This window comes from Protomyces lactucae-debilis (assembly GCF_002105105.1).
Source record: "Protomyces lactucae-debilis strain 12-1054 chromosome Unknown BCR37scaffold_1, whole genome shotgun sequence".
Classification (NCBI taxonomy): domain Eukaryota; kingdom Fungi; phylum Ascomycota; class Taphrinomycetes; order Taphrinales; family Protomycetaceae; genus Protomyces; species Protomyces lactucae-debilis.
The window spans coordinates 496,296-514,688 of record NW_024467993.1 but is presented as its reverse complement, the minus strand read 5'-3'; the positions used below and the strand labels follow the sequence as shown (position 1 = coordinate 514,688).

Here is an 18,393-nt window from a genome sequence, read left to right as displayed (position 1 = left end):
TGCTCCCGCTGTTCATTCCGCATCTATTCGACAGGCAGGCCCTGTCAAGTAACGACAACAAGACTACGAATCAGGACACATAGCATGACATAGCATGGCATAGCATAAAGGGTGACACGATTCTGATGCATGGAGGAATATGTGCTCCTATGGCATTGACGCCAACGTATCTAGCAACTGACTGTAGCCACCAGGCGTATTATTTGCTTCGGCAGCAGACTTGATGCCGAGCTTCCGACAAGCAGCCATGAACTTCTCGGGAGGAAAGCCCATGGCAAGGAAGTCGTCAACAAAGGCCTTCTCGAAGCCAGCAGCTTCAAAGGGATCAACTTGCTTCTTGGTTTCTGGCAAATTTGAGGAGCGAGCACCAGCTGGCATGGCATATTTCTGTGTCCACTCGCGAGCGACTTGATTGAATCGCTGTCGGTCTTTGATGTAGACACTCGCCACCTCTGCATCCTGAGGATCATTCGCCTGTGGGTCATTCAGCATCGATTGCAGCGACACCAAGGCCGACTTGACCGTGAGCACAGGAGACCACTGTTCCTTCAAGATGTCCAAACAGATGGCGCCTGTCTGTGAACTGATATTGGGATGGTAAATCTTGGTGTCAAACTTCATCTTGGGCCTGCATCATCTGTCAGCTTGCAGCCCTTCCAGATACCTGGTGCTTACGGTCGAAATGGATAGTCTGAGGGGATCTGTATGTCCACAGTAAAGAGACCGCCTTCATATGGCGTTTCCGTAGGCTAAAAGACGTCAGCGCCAGTGGCAGGCTGGTGTTTTGGTGGATAGCTTACGCCTTCAAAGGTACCCTTCAGGTGCGATAGGTCATCGCCAATCACGCGCACGGTCAAATTGGACGAGTCTTGCTTCTGACAGTCTTCCACTTCCTTCGCTATCCTCCTGTTGCGGCTCGACATGCTGATGCCACCGTGCTCGTCTCTGCTCTTGTGGTCCGTCGATGTGGTGGTGTGGTGGCTTCGCACAATGAAGTCATGGACGCAGAACACGGTCAAGCACTCGCTCGTAAGTCATGTTACAGGCAGGCTATGTACAGAGTAAATAAAGCTCATCATTGACTCATCGTATGCCCGTCATCGCCCTTGCATTCGTCTGTGCAGAGCGTCCGATGCTGCGATACATCAACATATTCAATGATCTTCGTCCACTGCCCTCTTTCGCCCGTCGCCAAATGCGTCTGCATCTGCGGCTTTACATGGCAAGCTTCCATTCGTCTTGCCTTGCGCGCTATGAGTCTCTTTGCCACTAGGCGTCTCACCAAACGTATCTGCATCATGACGAGGTTTTGTCTCGGTTGGGGTGCTCCTGTCAGGCTGACTTGTCGACTGTGTCTTTGGGATTGCACTCATTGCTCTATGGCCCAATGGGCGAGCTGATACGATCGAAGAGGGCCTAGCACGTCGCATGGTAAGGGACGCGGCAGCTGGGACGGATCGCGGGTGTTGGTCTGTCTGCGCGTGCGATTTCCCTGCTCGACATCAGAACACTTTTCCTGCTCCTTTCACCAGGTCCACCCCGCCCAACCTATGGGTGCATGTCGAAGAAGCGGAAGCCTGAGCAACAGGACTGTCTGGTAGCTTTAAAGAAGATCAGGAGATGTTCAAGCTCACGACAAAGCCGACTGTCATTGCTGGACCTACCGGCTGAGATATTGCTAGATATCTTTTGCTACTCTACCAATCCTGCACTAGCGGAGACGTGTACTCTGCTCTCCAGTCTGCTCTGTGCACTCCCTATACCCAATGCTCGGCAAGAAATGCCTCCCCTCTGGCTACAGAAACGCTTTATCGCTCACTTGAACCCATATTTCCCATTTGCCCTTGAAAAGGCTTTGCGGCGACGATTTTGCACATCGATAACCATCGTTGCTTGTCACGATCTCATGACTGATGGTCAATGGCAAGAGCTGACGATCCCCTTGCGCTTGTGCGTCCCGCCTTTCGACCTTCGAAAACGCCTCCTGTACACAGAGCTCTTCATTCAGGGTGTGCGCATTCGTTCCTCATCACTCAACAAGGCCCTTGTGATTTGGGCTGGCCATGATGGCTCAACAACCGAAGGTCCCTTCTGGGCGCAATTTCAAATAACGGCATTCGATCACGATGTGCTTCTGGCTGCTTGCAAAGCGTCGGCACGCAAGCGACTATTTGCTCGAGAACGAAGTTTTGATTTCCTGGTCCGACATGCAAGTTTCAGCAGTAGTCTCGGTCAGGAGCTCATGAGTTGGGCGGTCAAGCATCGCGATATGGCGACAGTCGCGGCATTGCAGCAACATGGCGTCATTCCAGACGTCAAGACGCTCAATCGTCTCTATGGTTAAGATGAATCTTTTGTCGACGTTTGGTAATCATTGTCCACGAAACACAGGTAAGAATCTATCCCGAATCTCGCTGCTTCCGAATGATGAATCCACAATTCAATGCATAGTTCAACTTGACAATTCATGAACGATAAACATTCCATCAAAGATTACTGACATGAAGCCAGCGAGACCGAGTTTCGAGATTCATGCTGACCATCAGTTTCATTCAATGGATTGCAATTTTGACATCAGGCTCCCTGGCAAAGGTAAGCAGCTCCCAATCGATGAGCCGGCAGGCAGATGATGAGATAAATTACCGGAGCTTCATGACGATTCAACAAAACACTCTAATTTTTTCCTGATGTCAAACCGCGTCTTCGATCATTGTGTGCGCCGCCAATGCTAATATAGACAGAATGGATGGTCATTTGTCTAAGCTTGGTTCAACGTAGCTAGTACCCAATGGCGTAACAAGTTCCGCTTCCTTGTCGCCTCATCCCGTCTTCCTTCTAATGCTTCATCAGCATCTTCGCATCTTGCTGCCAAATTCTCTGGTTGCAGCAGGACCCGGCCGAATACACCAAATAGCCGGTCTACGAATAAATCTCGAGCCATGATTGCTGATGGGCCCATAATTGCTCCAGCAAGCTCACCGGCGCTGGCCCGATGTACTTTGCCCTTTTCCAATGTTGCAGTCTTGGCAGGCGCAGGCGCAGGCTTGCCTTGTCGCAATTCAAGCAATGATCTCAAGAAGGCAATCAAGTAAATCAGCACATTAGCTTGCAGACTTGGCAATGTATCGAGGAAATCGAGGGCCTGCTGCGGGTTTGCGCTGCTAGCCAGAGCGTCTTTGTACATATCGCAAGGAACAAGTGGTTCAGCCAGTGTATCGAGAATTTCGAGTAGCAAGGCCAGTGCTATTGCTGGATGGCACTTGCTTGCCAAGGCCGTATTGGAAGGAGCACTCTGCTCAAGCTTGTTCTGAAGCTCATCGACTTCTTCGGCTGCGGGCTCGTATTCAAACAGCGTAGCGACATCGACATTTTCAGATCCGCACAATTCAGTGATGAGATCGCATAGCATGTAGATTTCCCTTGGAATGGAAGACTCTTCTTCATCTTCACCATCCTTGAAGATGGTCCGACGAGACAATGCCACGAGTGTTTGTCCGCAGCTACTACGCTGCCATTGTCCTTTGATAGATAGATAGGCATCCCTGCCGCCCTCGACTGCAATCACGAGAATATCTGACAAAGTATCCGTTCCACTGTTGAGCGCTTGTGCATCGATTGCATCAGGGCACACAGTCAATTGGAGCGTCATCTCCTCGCCTGGTGAAAGAAGATCCCCGTTGGGTAGTGACCAACACCATCGCTTGCAAGGGCAGTCATCTGCAGCATCGCGTCGGACGTACCTGAACCTACTGTCGACACGACCGTCGTTGCGGACTCGCACAGTTCGTGTGACTGGCTGTCTGTATCTGACGCACCCAAAGTCAACCTCGTCACTCAGAACAGACAGCGCGGGGATGGCCTCATTCTCATGCCTGTCAAGCTCACGCAGAATCTCCTGTCGCACCACGTCTAATTTATCGGTCAAAACTGTCTCGAAGGTAGCCTTGATAACAGCAGAAACGGGCTTGTGATCTGATTGCATGTACTGTGGCCAAGACTTGTAGTGCTCAGGCAAGATTTGCATGGGCAATTTTGAACGAACAAGAACGCGATCTGTCCATGACGGCACACGCTGCTTCTCTGACGAGTCATAGTTGTCTGTGCCGATATCGAACTTGTAGGTCGGCATAAACGTTATATCTGCCTCCTCAAAGTCGCTCAGAGCATGCTCTCGCCGCCGCTCGTGACGAAGCTGATCGTAAGCTAAAAGCTCCTTCATATTCTTTTGACCCAGTGAGATGTGTGCTTCTTCGTGACTGAGCTCGACACGGTAGTTGAGATCACCCATGTAGAAAAGAGTGTCGACCCGGTCAAGGGAATTTTCCCAGATTCCGCTCTCATTGAATATTCTCTTACCAATGTCAATCAAGTCATCATTTCGCTTCTCTGGCGAAGCCTGACCAGCGGCAAGATGGCAATTGATGAATGCGAAACATGTGTTGAAGACCTTGAGACGAATTCCAACGGCGCCTTTGTTGCCTAATAAGTTGGCAAAGCCCGTTGGGACAGCAGACTTTTCGACATCGCTGATGGTTGGTGTGATGGACTTGTGCGCATAGACGCAGAGGAGCATGCCAACTAATTGGTGCGAGCACACAAGCTCATAATACTCGCCTAGGGCCTCCTCGATACATCCCCGATAGTTATCTGCTTTGACCTGTGAAGTAGACAGATAAGCTTGTCGTGACAGGTCCATCTCCTGGAAAGCAAACGCATACAGCTTCGGTTCCTCGGACAGATCATCCTTGAGCATAGGATGTAAGGACTCCACCAGCTCTGTTCCAGCCATGTTCCAAGTTGTACAACGAACGTACATAGATTGAGGCTCAACAAACTCGCTTCTCCGTCTAGTCAGATTGTCAGCAAGGTAGCGATCCTTGATACGTTGAACACGACTCTCGCTGCTCACAGAAGATGGACTGCTCGAAGCAGATCCGTGTTCAAGCTTGGTGAAGAACGGGTTACTGAGTATGGCCTCGATAGATGCAGACGATCCAAGCGATGACTCTGAAGTCACTGTGGTTGACCGCGGTCTGGCTTGTGCCGATTTACCTTCGCATTTGCCAATAGATGAGTCCAGCGGCCGGTAGAAGTAGACCCATCGGTGAGTTCTACCCCGAGAGCGGTAGTTATTCTCGACTGCCGAGGCAATTAGCTGCTTGAAGGGCAGCAAGTACGCCTGCAGTCTCTCAACATCACTGAATGCAATTGTGCAACGCATATCAGCCAAGATTACGGATACCACGAAGCCCTTGCCCTCTTCTGAAACCTGTGAAGATGTGTCTTTGTATATTGGCGACGCGAGCAGGACTTGACCGTCTCCTGTGGCTGCCAATAGCATCATCCCTTCGCTGCCATGTCGGATCAAGCATACTCTGGCAGTTGCAGGTACTCCATCGATTGTACATTGCACAGGCTCCGACTCAAAAAGGGCCTCTTCTGCCGGTCTGAGCTTCCCTGCGACGGTCATACTTGGACGCCTGAGGTCGATTGCACGTCCTGAGGATATTGTGTGTAGCTGCTCTGAGTGTAGCGCGCATGACATCAATCGCTGCACGCGACTTGCATTTCACGACTACGACCGACTGCTACCAATCATGGAGTACATAGTCTGCTTCAGTACTGTGTTTGCGCAAACTAAACGCAGCGGCTTGAAACCCAAGAAGTCTATATAATGCCAGCTTTCTTCTATCGGTAAATTGTCAAAGGGCCGCCAAGCAGACTTGGCTGGACTGCTGTCGGCTGAAGCATAATATTTTGGTTTCGACTGCAGCCGTAAGCGCGTTTCCCTACTTCGCCCATGAGCCACTGTGCTCAAAACACTCGAGGTTGGCTTTCAGGGTTGATGCAAACACGTATGGAGTAGCTGTTTGTCTAGGACTGAACGTGCGGCGTCTCAAGAGTGGATATTTGGCGTATTCGGAGTTCCATAAGATCACAATCTGCCATCAAGATCAACCGACATGGCGCTCGGTATTGCAGCTGTACGGAATGTCCCATTGAACGTTGAAGTGCTTGGCACACAGCGCATATGTCTTAAAGTCAAATCTGAAAAGGAGCTGGTCTTGGTCCCTACGCCCAGCAGCGATCCCAATGATCCGCTCAGGCTCAGCTGGGGAGAGAAGCAAAGTATTCTATGGACAGTAGCCGTCCTGAGTTTTGTGGTCTCTATTTTTGGTCCCATGGTGGGTACTAGCTATTTGCAGGTGTCGAGTGAGCTGCACAAACCGCTAGATCCTGTCGTGCAGGCACTCTCAGGCACTTTTGGTATGACTGTTGGCCTGGGCGCACTTCTCACTGGGGCACTCGGAACCGCATACGGCAAGCGCCCAGTGTTTTTCTTCTCCCTTCTGCTCCTTATCGGCATGACTTTTTGGTGCTATCGCGTCAGGACTTTACCTATGCTCGCTGCAACGCGCGCCCTTCAGGGACTTGCGGCATCGGGTATTGAAATCATGGCGTCCAGTGTGGTTGTGGACCTCTTTTTCGTGCACACGCGTGGTCGCTACCTTGCAATCATTGGAGCCGTGCACGGAATTGGCTACCTTGTGAGTCAGATCGCAGGAGGCTTTGTGGTTCAGCACTTTGGTTGGCGAGACCTATTCTCCCTCTCTGGCTTTCTACTTTTGGCATTGGTATTGCCCGTATTCTTTCTACTGCTGGAAACAGGCTTCTCTCGAGGAGACAGCATCGGTGGCAATGAATCGTTGCCCCTTACAGACATGTCTCATACCAAGAGAGTCATCAGTGCGTCAGAGGTGTCCATCGACCCGACGATTGAGCGCAAATCGTATCGACAATGTCTCTCAGTCTTGAGTTGGCGCTCACTCAGCCCGACACCATTCTGGAAGCTTGTCGTCCGGCCTGTAGTGCCTCTCATGGTTTTTCCCGCTGTCATCTTTGGAACCTTCGTTCACGGTCTTGGCACAGTGTATTTGCACTGTTTTGGGTATGCCAAACTCGCCTTATTTACAAAGGCTCCGTACAGCCTAACGCCTACTCAGATCGGATTGACTGCCCTGCCTGGTGTGGTGACAAATCTGCTAGGTTACCTCATTGGAGGTTATGCTTCTGACATGCTTGTTACTCGGCTTTCACGTCGAAATGATGGGATGTATGAGCCAGAATTTCGGCTTTGGCTCATGGTTCCTCAAACCATCTTTTCCACCGCAGGCTTCATTGGATTCGGATACTTTGTATCACACGGATCCTCCCTTGCGCTGGTGTTGGCCAGCTACGCAAGCGTCGGTATTAGCATTGCCTTTGGATCCCTGGCGAGCATGACGTATTTAATGGACACCATGCCCATTGCGACCGTGCAAGAAGCAATCGTGTCTATTGTGGTCTTGCGCAGCATCTTCAATTTTGTTGCGGCCAGCAAGATCAATGGCTTCATTCATCATTTTGGCGTTGAGAAGGTTTTCTTTGGGCTCGGCATGGCCAATCTAGCAGTCTCGTTGTTGACGATCCCGTTCTACATCTTCGGGAAAAGACTGCGATACTGGTCTTCCACCAACAAGACTCTCCAGAAACTGCTTTGAAATCATGAAACCCTCCGGGAGGTCACAACAAATAGCTTGTCGTGATGTGAGATTTTCTACAGAATACAGATGTTGATATGTAATCAAGCCAAAAATGCGTCGGTCACGACAGTGTGTAGACGATTGATTTCTCTCATGATGAGACCAAGTTTTGCGCGATGTGCTTCGTCTGCTGTGCTTGTCGGATCGCGCACCTCCAAAGATGTACGGTAGTGCTGGAGTTGCTTGACGAACAAGTCTTCATCGTCCAACTCTTGCTGTTCTATCAAGGGTCTGCTGTCAGTGTCAGTGTCCTCATTGATAGTCTCAGCAGAGGCTTCCGCGAGTGTCTCTTGTGCCTGCATCGGAGCTGGAGAACCCTTGTGCGAGCCCACTTCAGAAAGGATAACAAGTTCATCCATCGGTTCAGGACTAAGGGATTTGGCTTCCTTTCGCAACTCTGCCATTCTCAAAGCTGGGCTCGCGCTGCCTCGCGAATTTGTCGTTGGGTCAACAGATGGGCGTCGAATGCGACTGTAGACACTTGGCGAAGACTCCGAAACGGGATCGCTATCGAGACGATCTTGAAGACTTGTGTCTTTGCGTTTATGCATTGCGAACGACTTGTCAGCGGGAGACTCAGGCGTTGGTGGCTCTGTCCTTTTGGTTGTACTAGTCTCGAGTGTTTGCTGGACATCCGTATCAGCACGACGCGCTCGCTTCCGTTGAGGAGTCTGCGAAGCATCTCTGGAACGCTTCCTAGTACGCTTCAATTTTGGAGACTTCGTGTCATCATGAAGGACACCAATATCGTCTTCAGGTGCGACATCTTGATCCATCAGATCCACAGTCAGTCGTCGCATGAGTCTCGGCTTTCGTCGACTAGGTGATTCGCCTTGGGAAAGGTTTGATCTCGTAGATTCCTGGCTTGCAGGACCCTGAGAAAGGGATTGACTCATGCGATCAAAACTCTGGATCGCCGCAGGTGTTCGCTCCCTCCAGCCTGGGATGACCATCACTCTCTGACGTCCTGGCGATGAGATGGACGCCGCAGGCGATCCACCTATCCGGAGTGAGGCGACCCTGGTAGGCGATGTCTTTTCTGGGACCTTTTCAGATGGCAACATCGAAACCTCAGGCTCCTCCGCGACGGTAGCCTCTTCCATGACCTCGTCTTCCGGGGTTGGCTGCCTATCGACTTCGACCTCAAGCGGCACAATGTCATGATTGACTTCAGCGGGAGTCGGTACTGCTTCTTCCGACTCGACGATCTGAGGTTCGTAGAACTGCATCTGCTGGCGTACCTCCTCGCTTTGCACGCGCAGCCAGGATGTGCCTTGTAGCCTAGGCGCAAAGTGTGTTTTCCAAAGCTCCCGAGCAGCCAACCGAAGGCTTTCGCAAGTCTCTGGGAATTGAGTATAGGCCAAAAATACAGGAAGGAAGCGCTCATGTGCATCTTCAGCTTGCAGATCAGCCACACCGAGATGATGGGTGAGAACGTCATGTACTGAGACGACATCTTGGCACGAGGAACTTGGTCGCATGTTGGCGAGCAAGGCAACGTGGTCAGCGACTTTTGTGATGTCGCAAACTTTGAGAAACCCAATCACAGCACTTTTGAAAGACTCTCGCGCGCGATGCTCCCAGCCATCAAGCCTAAGACCCCTTTCCTTATAATCGGCCTCCTTGACTATCAAAGCATGCATTGACAGCTTGAGCAAAACTTCTTGCATCTGTCGCACTTCAGTGCCGGAGCGAACATTCGGCTGACATGGTAGTTGCATATCCCAGTAAGAGCTGAGTGAGGTGAGGAGATTCTGCAGGATTCCAGAATCCAGAACGTACTGTGCTGATGCCACTGTAATTGCATGCCCAGCAACAACAGGTTGCAGTAGATGAGTAATGGCCAGATCGTATCTCCCTTCGTCGTGGCTCACCATGCAGCACAGCTCCCAAAGCTGCAACCATTCTTCATAGGTCTCACCTCTTGCGAAACGAATTTTATGGGGAATCGGGGCAGTCTCGATCATCTTTTGACAACAAGCAGCCACCTCAGCATCAAAGACACCGCAAGGACGACTTGATGGGGAGGGCGTCGCACATGTGTTGACCGCTTTCGATTCTTTCCAAGCAGCGTCAAGCCTTTTACGGAAGGTCTGGGCGATGGCGCACCATGCACGAGATTTGCATCCTTCAGACGATGGCAGCGAGGCACTACACGCAATGAGGGCATTCAATCCGCGCTTCAAAGGCTTCTCTTCAAGCACGGCCGCGTTAAGAACTTTGTGCAATCCTGCAAAGTAGTCGTCGCGATTGATTTTCTCCTGGTCCGTGATAGCGGTGTACTTTTTGTACACTTGCACAAGCAGAATTTCAGGTTCCTGAACTGAGGAATCGACAGTGACTTGATCTGTTGCTGGAGATATGAAGGCCTTTTCAAGAAAAACCCTTGAGCCAGCTAATTTCGTAGCGATGAGAAGCAAGGATGCGTAGAGCTCAGATTTTCGCCATACAGAACCTCCGATTGAATTGACCGAAGTGACAGCTTGTGTGTGCGCTAAACGGCACAACTCTGCCATGGCGAACAAGGTCTCTTCCTTAACCTGAACTTCCTTTGCGGTGGCCTCTTTGATGCTCGAAGCCAAAGCCTCGAAGAGAGCAATCTTGCGTGCATCGGAAATGTGCAGAAGCGAACAACGTCGTGCTAGCGCTGCAACAGTGATGATGTTGCTGCGCACCCATTTCGGTGTGAAGAAGCCAGTCAAGCTGTGCGTTGGGAAGGAAGTGGCAGTCAATAGCTGAGACAACTGGCGAGTCTCGCTGGGACTGGCTGGAGTAAGCAAGTCAGTCAAGAGCGCACAAAAAGTGTCATGCTCGCCACCATTCACCTGGCAGTCCGTCATGAGCAAACTGTCGGCTACTGGCATCACGAGGCTCTCCCAAACTGTCAATTTGTCAATTGTCGGACAGGCCGTCATGAGTGCATACAGCAGGGCATTGGTGGTGTTGAGTGCTGCTTCATAAGCCTTTTTGTAGGAACTACCAACCGACAAGATACTGAGTACTGGCCGACGCAGATAGGTGATGTTCTTTTCTTTGTATAACAGAGGTCCATGCAGGGCAAAGACATGGATGAGACGAATCCAAGCGGTTTGTGCAATGGCTTTGCCACCGGACCCTTGACGATTGAATAGCAGACTCAGAATACTGAGCCAGCCCGCCATGAGTGGGCCACGCTCGGGATTGACGGACGCCAAGAGTGTACACACGCATGCCCAGGATTCGCCCACCATGCGATCACCTTCGAGCTCTCGTAGGAAAAAATGCTTGAAGCGCCTTTCTGCCTCTTTGATGTACAGCACTTCTGGTCTCGACTCTGCAGCTGCATATATGGCGCTTTTGAGATGTGCTTGCACGGCAAGACCGACTGATTGCGTGGTCAAGAACTCGAGACTGGCTGCTTTCAGCACGCGAAGAGCAGCGACACGAAGGGACCTATTCCATTCAATCATAAAGTTGAGCATCATGGGGACCCATCGTTCTGGGGAAGCAGCAAGGACATCAGGGGCTTGCTCTAGCAGCCGTGACACAACGAGCATGCGTTCTTGTTGGACTGCAGTCGATGGATACTCGCAAGTGGACACTACCTTGAGCATGCGATGGGCGACACTTGATGGGAAGCTTTGTCGTGGCATGCGTTGTGTGTGCCAGAGCCAGAGAATGCTGGAGGCTGTCGATTTCTTCCGCGTCTGATTCTCCATCTTTTCTATAGTGAAATCAAATAATTGACGCGTACGCTTCGATGAGATTGTAAAGCAGATGTCGTGGTTGTAGAGCATGAAGCCAGCTAGCTTGAGGGCTTTTGCGGACAGCGGAGTCTGCTTGTCATTGTCGGCAGACACCAAGTCCGGGGTGGCAATAGGAAGCATAAGGTCTTCAAGTATGCGATCAAAGAGCGCATTAGCCTTGCCGAGCAAATCGCGCTTGGAGGGGAGTTTGTCATAGGTCTTGAACAAGGTCAAAAGCGTGTTGTAGGCATCTAGTTTGGCCGACTGGTCTGTGCCTCCTAGCGTCTTGATGGCAGAGACCACAATGAACCCAGCCGATGAGTCCTCGAGCGGATTTTCATGCTCGTAAATGGGCGACGACATGGGAGAAGAAGAGAAGGAACTCTTCAAGACGCCCTTGCGAGGAAAGCTGAGCGCCTCTGTCTTGGACGATTCGTTTGCTAGGCGTCAGTACAATGCAGCCATAAGCTCCAAGTCTTACGTGGTAATGGGGAAAAGACAACCCGCTTGCCCTCGGCCTTGAGGGAAGCAAGAGTCGAAGGCGTGGAGGGTGCTTGATTCTCCTTGTTGCTGAGCTCCGACAATTGAGAGTCAGCACTCATGACCCGGGACCTCTGCTCTCAAGCACTGAGTAGCACCCTGACGAGACTGTTCCTTGACAGCCTGCTGCCTCTGCGAAGTACAGACTTGGGTGGCAGGGTTGTGTCTCCTTGATGGCGTCCTGCTGCAGTTTGGCGTCGCGTCGCGAGAAATTTAAAGACGCGACGCGGTGGAGCAGATCAGATGGCAGATTCACAGTACAGTAGTATACAGATGACCTGGCTACGTCTCCCTGCTCGCCAGCTGCTCAAAGATACGTAGGAAAGCCTCAGGCTCCTGGGCACCGTTCAGGTGGTAGCGCCCGGCAATGGTGAAATCAGGCACGCCGTTCACGCCCTGCTTCTGGCCATCCATCACCTGCTTGTCGATGATGCCGCGGCCTGCAGGGTCAGAGATGAATGCCTTTGCAGCAGCCATATCAATGCCAGTCTCTGCTTTACTCACAATCTCCAGCAAAGGCAGCATCTCAAAGATATTGCCACACTCTTCGAAATAGGCTTTGAAAATGGCCATGACAACAGCATCGGTCTTGGCAGGCTCATGGTCCTGCACATACTGCAGCATCCTGTGTGAGAGGTAGGTCGGACCAATGGGTCCATCATAGCTGAAGTGGATACCTTCCTGTTCACCAACTTGCTTCATGTATGGAATAATCTGCGCGACTTTTGCAGCACCAAACTTCTCCTCGTAGCGCTGCAGCTTGCTCTGTACTGGCCCTGTCGGTGGGCCGAGGTAGAAGGGATGCCACTTGATGTCGAAGGTGTGTTGAGTCTTTGATGAAGCTTGGAAAGTGGCAATAGCCCGCTCGAGGCGCCTTTTCCCGATGAAGCACCAGGGACAGATGGTGTCGGAGATGATGTCAATTGCAATGCGAGCCATGCCTGATAGAGATCTTGATAACTGAACAATGAACAGAGATCGAGAGGGCAATTAGTAAGAATCGAGAAATTCGTCGCTGGAAATGACGCAGGAAAGTGGCCAGTCACAAAGATTTGCTACGAATCATCTGGCGGGTCTTTACAGGTACATGCCACCAGAGACACCATCCGTGTCCTTTGTCTTCATCACACTCTCACGACCCTCGACAAAGTCTTGCCTGTTGACACGCATACGACGCTCTCGCAGAGCGCGCAAACCTGCTTCACTCACAAGAGACTTGATGTCTGCACCAGACAACTCTCCCTTCATGCCAATAAACTCCTCGAGGTCCACATCATCCGCCAGGTTCATCTTGCTGGTGTGAATCTGGAAGATTTTGCGAATTGTGGATGGGTCTGGATTGGTGAATTCAATCTTGCGGTCAATTCTGCCGGGACGGATCAAAGCAGGGTCGAGGTCATTGATGCGGTTTGTTGCCATGATGACCTTGACGTCGCCACGCATGTCGAATCCATCGAGCTGATTGAGCAGTTCCAGCATGGTGCGTTGAATTTCACGCTCTGCGCCAGACTGCGCATCATACCGCTTCGTACCAATTGCGTCAATCTCATCAATAAAGACGATGGATGGAGCATTTTCTGCTGCAACGCGGAAGAGTTCACGAACCAGCTTGGGTCCATCACCGAGATACTTTTGAATGAGCTCTGATCCCACGACACGCAAGAACGTGGCCGATGTCTGGTTGGCGACTGCTTTGGCCAGCAGTGTCTTGCCTGTTCCGGGAACACCATAGAGAATGACTCCCTTGGGTGGTCTGATACCCATTTCTTCGTAGAGCTCTGGATGTGTGAGTGGCAGCTCAACGGCTTCCTTGATTTCCTGGATCTGCGACTCGAGACCTCCGATGTCTGCATAAGACTCAGTAGGTGCTTTGTCGAGCTTCATGACGGACACCATTGGATCGACATCATCACCGAGCACACCGACAATACTGACTGTTTTGTGGTGCAAGAGCACCGAGCAGCCTGGTTCAAGCAGGTCCTTATCGACAAAGGAGAGAATCGAAACGTAATACTCTGGTCCACTCGTAGAAGAGACTATCGCGTGGTCATCATCGATAATCTCCTCCAGCGTGCCAACAGACATGGGACTGCCACGAATCTCATCGACTTTCGTGCGTTCCTCTGCTGTCTTTTCGTCCGTTGGGCGCAACCTTTCCTGGTTGGAGACAAACTCCTCTTCAAGCAAGAGGTAGTCGTGAACGCGTTGCATCTTGAGCAGCTTGAGCTTACATCGCGTATTGGGTGTGATGGTCGGCAGGGACACGACACTATCGGGCCCTTTGCTCTTCTTCTTCTTGCCAATGGTGGTGCGTGGTGGCGGCTCATACTTTGGCTTCTCCTGCTTCTTCTTCTTGCTGTCCTTGTCCCCGGGTCCTCCGCCTGTTGCGCCGAAGTCTGACTGGGTGTTACCCATGCTGTACGCTGTCTAGCTGTACTTGCTAGCTATGGATCAGTAGCTGGTGGTGGTTGTGGTTGCTTGATTGCGCGTCCTCCCACAAAACAGAAAGTCAGAACAGCGCTGTACTGAGTACTGAGTCTACTCTTGATTGTCTCTACTAGTCTCTACTCGTCTGGCATAGCTACTATAGCTGCAGCAGTCTGGCAGTACAGCTGAGACTGGCCAGCACAGAAGATGGCCCCGCCCACCAAAGTCTTCCCAGAGACAGTCAAGCCATACTACTCCGACCCGCAACACCAAGTCTCAGACGCGTCCCCCATCACCCAGATGACCCAGTACGACTGCGACCTCTCCAACCGCAAGGTCGTCACCTGCATCCCCATTGACCGCTTCTTCAGAGTGTAAGCCCCCTATCTGTTTCCTCTTTGTTCCTGTCTGTGAAAGTATCTTCGTAGCTGACACTTCGTTTCTCTTAGTGCGCGTGGCGGAGGTATCGTTGAGATTGGCGCTTCCGAGGCAGCAGGCCTACGAGCTCAAGGACTCCTTCCTTTGTCCTGAGTGCATCGTGTCTGTGCGGAAATGTGACTGTTGCTTCTTCCCTTGATGTCATCTACAGCGACGGAAACAAGAGACATCAATCAATACCTGGCCGACCTGCTCTTTCGGGGCCTATGCACAGATGGGAGTTACCGGGCTCTGGACAGTCCTCGAGCCCGGCGCGCGGCCAGTCAGACTGGAGTCCCTCGCCAAGAAGCGCCTCGCCATTGATGCAAGCATCTGGATCTACCAGTTCCTCAAAGCCGTTCGCGATAAGGAAGGCAATGTCTTGCGCAATGCACACATCGTAGGCTTCTTCAGACGTATCTGTAAGCTTCTCTTTCATGGCATCAAGCCTGTCTTTGTCTTTGATGGCGTAGCCCCCTTGCTCAAGAAACAAACCTTGCGTGCGCGAAAGCAATTCAGGGACGGCGGACGTGTCGATGTCGTCAAGACGGCAGGCAAGATCCTTGCTGTGCAGATGCGGAAACGCGCAGCTGAACAGATTGAGCGTGACAAGCTCGCGCAGCAGCATCGCGACGATGATGAAGAGGCTGTTCCAGAGAATCCAACGTACTTTGATGAAGTGGCGCTCAAGCCAGCAGAGCAAGCGGCTCGCAAATTTAAGCGTACGGATCAGTATCACCTACCAGAGCTAGCAAACTCGCTTGATCGCGCTGGGAGTCTTAATGACCCGCGTCTCATGACGCCAGAGGAGCTCGCACAGTACGCCAAGGACTTTGACAATCAGGATTTGGGTGTTTCTGACTTTTCACACATCGACTATGATGCTGAATGGTTCAAGTCGCTGCCGCAAGCAGATCAATACAGTATCTTGAATGCCGCACGACTCCGCTCAAGGCTGCGTATGGGCCTCAGCACGGAGCAGCTCACAGACATGTTTCCAGACAGAATGGCCTTTTCCCGCTTCCAAATTGAGCGTGTCAAGGAACGAAGCGATCTCACAAATCGGCTCATGAATTTGAATGGTATGAATGAGTCTGGTCCGCAGCGCATTGCCTCTGAGCGTGGACGCGAGTATGTTTTGGTCAAAAATGACGACGTCAATGGGGGCTGGTCTCTGGGAGTTGTCAATACTGCTGAACAACCCATCATCATCGACAAGGAAGAAAAGGTGGAGAGCGATGTCGATGATGATGACGATTTTGAAGATGTACCCATTGAGCGGATAGAGGGCGATGAGGTTGCGTCAAGCGAGCGACAGATGACTGAAGCAGAGATGATCAAGTGGGCCATTGAAGAATCAAGAAAGGCGCAATTGAGCACGACGCGACCTGACCCAAGCTTTCGCCCATCGGCATCAAAGAAGATATCAAGTGCAAAAGGTGTTCCGACACCGCTTTTCAGGGAGGATACAGACGAGCAGCAAGCTGTTCGCAAGTTGTCTTTTAAAGCGAAGGATGACGAAGAAGCAGACCTCAGGCGGGCGATACAATTGTCATTGCGCAAGGACGAAGATCGACTCGAGCAGGCGAAGCAATCTCAGCAAGGTGGCTTCTTGATTGAAAGCGAAGACGAGGATGTTGCGATGCCCACGTCAAAAGTGGCACTGTCTGGCGATCCAGCGGCTTCGAGTGATGCACGAGCAGCCCCTGTACACGCTGGCTTCGTCATTGAGAGCGACGATGAAGAGATACAAGTACCTGATCATCCTACAACAACGCAAGATGTCAAGTCGCCCAGGAAGGAAGATGCGCCTCCGAATTCCCTAGGACGCACGGCCAATCAACGCCGGAGCACTAGGCCACAGCCTGTTGAGAAGCTATCACCCATTCCGGTGCCCACAAAAGAGACTTCCCCACCACCTTGGTTTGAAATTGCTGCTGTACCGCCTGTGCCCTTTCGACCGGCGCCTAGACCCAAGACACCCTCGCCTGAGCCTGTTCAACCAACCACTATTATACGCGACGAAAGCACCATTGACTTGACTGATGATGTCAAGGCTCCTGCGTCCATCACGGACATACAAGACTCACCTATGTCCGTTGTTGAGGACGAAGTGCCAGAGGTTGCGGATCATCAACAGTCACAGGTGCAAGCTGGAAGTCCTGATTGGAGCGATTTGGAGGAAGAGGAACAAGCGGATGAGGTGCCTGAGCCTGATGCTCCCATCACGCTGGATCGACACAGCTCGCAGCTAGACGAGGCCGACATGGCGCGTCTCGCTGAGGAAGACGCCATGGAGGAGCAAATGGCACGCGAGGAAAACGAGTACGCGCGCTTCTCTGCCGAGCTGAGTAGTAAAGCGGCAGCGTACACGCAAGAAGAGTACGAAGATGACTTGAAACGGTTGAAGGGGGAGCAACGGAGGAACCTGCGTGATGCAGATGAAGTGACGCAAGTCATGGTACAAGAGTGTCAAGCGCTCTTGGCGCATTTCGGAATCCCCTACATGACTGCGCCGACGGAAGCTGAAGCGCAGTGTGCTACGCTCTTGCAACTTGATCTTGTGGATGGCATTGTGACGGATGATTCGGATGTCTTCTTATTTGGTGGGACGCGTGTCTACAAGAACATGTTCAATGATGCCAAGACGGTCGAGTGCTTCATTCTGCAAGATTTGGAGCGTGAGTTTAGGCTGGATCGACAGCAGCTCATCAATTTGGCGTACCTCCTCGGCAGCGACTACACAGAAGGCATCAAGAAGGTAGGTCCTGTCACTGCCGTTGAGCTGCTGGCAGAATTCCGCACATCCGAGGAGAGTGATGCTACAGAGGATGCTTGCTTGACTGCCTTTTCAGAGTGGGTGGATCGCGTGCAAGCTGGTCGAGAGTCAGCAGACGATCTCGCTTCGCCTTTTCGTCGCAAGTTCCGCAAGACTGCCGAGAAGCTCGTCTTGCCGGACGCTTTCCCTAATCCAATGGTGCGTCAAGCGTACCTACAACCTGAAGTGGATGCGGATACCACTGCGTTTGTGTGGGGTCAGCCGGATGTCGATACCTTGCGACGCTTTCTAATGCGACAAATTGGATGGTCGGCTGAGCGAACGGATGAGATCCTCTTGCCAGTCATCAAGGATATGAATCGAAAGTTGCTGGAAGGGACACAACGCAACTTGACGGATTTCTTTGGTGGTGTTGTTGGTAGTGGTACCATGTCTGCTATTGAGCCTGGACGTCGGAAACATGGCAAGACGGCGAGTAGCCGTATGTCTCGTGGGTTATCGGCATTGAAACGTGCAGCGACGGGGGAAGCGCATGGTGAAGGCGCTGCTGGCACAAGACAGGCAACAGCGTCAGGAGGAACGAGGAAGCGTGCAGCGAAAGACGCATCGGAGGCCCCTGTGCGGAAGCGCAAGCAGGTCGAGACTCTCCCGACGCATGTTGAGGAGTTGAGTAGTGATGATTCAGGGGATGATGAATGACACACACCCCTGCATATAGCATGTGGTATGACAGATAAACGAATGATTGTACAACCTCGTGTTACCCCCATGACGCGATCAGTTCATGTTGCACAAAGCCTGCAGTCAAAGCAGCAAGAACTCACACGACACATCAGAAGCTTAAGGATATAAAGGCGTTGGTTTGAATTTGAACTAAAACGACTTGGAAGAAAGATGGCAGAAACATGCGCACGCTGCTAGA

At 51.7% G+C, this 18,393-nt stretch overlaps 8 protein-coding genes across 8 annotated transcripts; 4 read left to right on the top strand and 4 right to left on the bottom strand.

The window, feature by feature from the left end:
- Positions 1-99: 99 nt before the first annotated feature.
- On the bottom strand, positions 100-892 carry BCR37DRAFT_375733 (ubiquitin-conjugating enzyme/RWD-like protein). The gene has a single exon (XM_040868446.1). It carries the CDS (start codon positions 619-621, stop codon positions 148-150), a length of 474 nt encoding a protein of 157 aa, XP_040728320.1. The 5' UTR covers positions 622-892; the 3' UTR covers positions 100-147.
- Positions 893-1,518: 626 nt separating this feature from the next.
- On the top strand, positions 1,519-2,592 carry BCR37DRAFT_375730 (uncharacterized protein). Its single transcript, XM_040868445.1, has 2 exons — positions 1,519-2,391; positions 2,547-2,592. The coding sequence occupies exon 1, from the start codon at positions 1,559-1,561 to the stop codon at positions 2,342-2,344; it is 786 nt and encodes a 261-aa protein (XP_040728319.1). The 5' UTR covers positions 1,519-1,558; the 3' UTR covers positions 2,345-2,391; positions 2,547-2,592.
- Positions 2,593-2,751: 159 nt separating this feature from the next.
- On the bottom strand, positions 2,752-4,701 carry BCR37DRAFT_375727 (Endonuclease/exonuclease/phosphatase). The gene has a single exon (XM_040868444.1). The coding sequence runs from the start codon at positions 4,694-4,696 to the stop codon at positions 2,759-2,761; it is 1,938 nt and encodes a 645-aa protein (XP_040728318.1). The 5' UTR covers positions 4,697-4,701; the 3' UTR covers positions 2,752-2,758.
- Positions 4,702-5,580: 879 nt separating this feature from the next.
- BCR37DRAFT_375726 (major facilitator superfamily domain-containing protein) lies at positions 5,581-7,810 on the top strand. Its single transcript, XM_040868443.1, has one exon. It carries the CDS (start codon positions 5,964-5,966, stop codon positions 7,539-7,541), a length of 1,578 nt encoding a protein of 525 aa, XP_040728317.1. The 5' UTR covers positions 5,581-5,963; the 3' UTR covers positions 7,542-7,810.
- Positions 7,811-12,087: 4,277 nt separating this feature from the next.
- On the bottom strand, positions 12,088-12,831 carry BCR37DRAFT_375722 (thioredoxin-like protein). Its single transcript, XM_040868442.1, has one exon. It carries the CDS (start codon positions 12,785-12,787, stop codon positions 12,131-12,133), a length of 657 nt encoding a protein of 218 aa, XP_040728316.1. The 5' UTR covers positions 12,788-12,831; the 3' UTR covers positions 12,088-12,130.
- Positions 12,832-12,850: 19 nt separating this feature from the next.
- Positions 12,851-14,341, bottom strand: BCR37DRAFT_375721 (P-loop containing nucleoside triphosphate hydrolase protein). Its single transcript, XM_040868441.1, has one exon. The coding sequence runs from the start codon at positions 14,261-14,263 to the stop codon at positions 12,926-12,928; it is 1,338 nt and encodes a 445-aa protein (XP_040728315.1). The 5' UTR covers positions 14,264-14,341; the 3' UTR covers positions 12,851-12,925.
- A 141-nt stretch (positions 14,342-14,482) lies between these two features.
- Positions 14,483-14,806, top strand: BCR37DRAFT_390336 (uncharacterized protein; the record flags this gene model as incomplete). The annotated part of the gene is made up of 2 exons (XM_040870836.1): positions 14,483-14,649; positions 14,725-14,806. 2 exons carry the CDS (start codon positions 14,483-14,485, stop codon positions 14,804-14,806), a joined length of 249 nt encoding a protein of 82 aa, XP_040728314.1.
- BCR37DRAFT_353645 (uncharacterized protein) lies at positions 14,536-18,230 on the top strand. The gene has a single exon (XM_040868175.1). It carries the CDS (start codon positions 14,928-14,930, stop codon positions 18,168-18,170), a length of 3,243 nt encoding a protein of 1,080 aa, XP_040728313.1. The 5' UTR covers positions 14,536-14,927; the 3' UTR covers positions 18,171-18,230.
- Positions 18,231-18,393: the final 163 nt, after the last annotated feature.

Bases quoted from the DNA above. Each gene is read 5' to 3' on its own strand.
- BCR37DRAFT_375733 (XM_040868446.1), bottom strand. From the start codon at position 621: ATGAAGTTTGACACCAAGATTTACCATCCCAATATCAGTTCACAGACA.
- BCR37DRAFT_375730 (XM_040868445.1), top strand. From the start codon at position 1,559: ATGTCGAAGAAGCGGAAGCCTGAGCAACAGGACTGTCTGGTAGCTTTA.
- BCR37DRAFT_375727 (XM_040868444.1), bottom strand. From the start codon at position 4,696: ATGGACCTGTCACGACAAGCTTATCTGTCTACTTCACAGGTCAAAGCA.
- BCR37DRAFT_375726 (XM_040868443.1), top strand. From the start codon at position 5,964: ATGGCGCTCGGTATTGCAGCTGTACGGAATGTCCCATTGAACGTTGAA.
- BCR37DRAFT_375722 (XM_040868442.1), bottom strand. From the start codon at position 12,787: ATGGCTCGCATTGCAATTGACATCATCTCCGACACCATCTGTCCCTGG.
- BCR37DRAFT_375721 (XM_040868441.1), bottom strand. From the start codon at position 14,263: ATGGGTAACACCCAGTCAGACTTCGGCGCAACAGGCGGAGGACCCGGG.
- BCR37DRAFT_353645 (XM_040868175.1), top strand. From the start codon at position 14,928: ATGGGAGTTACCGGGCTCTGGACAGTCCTCGAGCCCGGCGCGCGGCCA.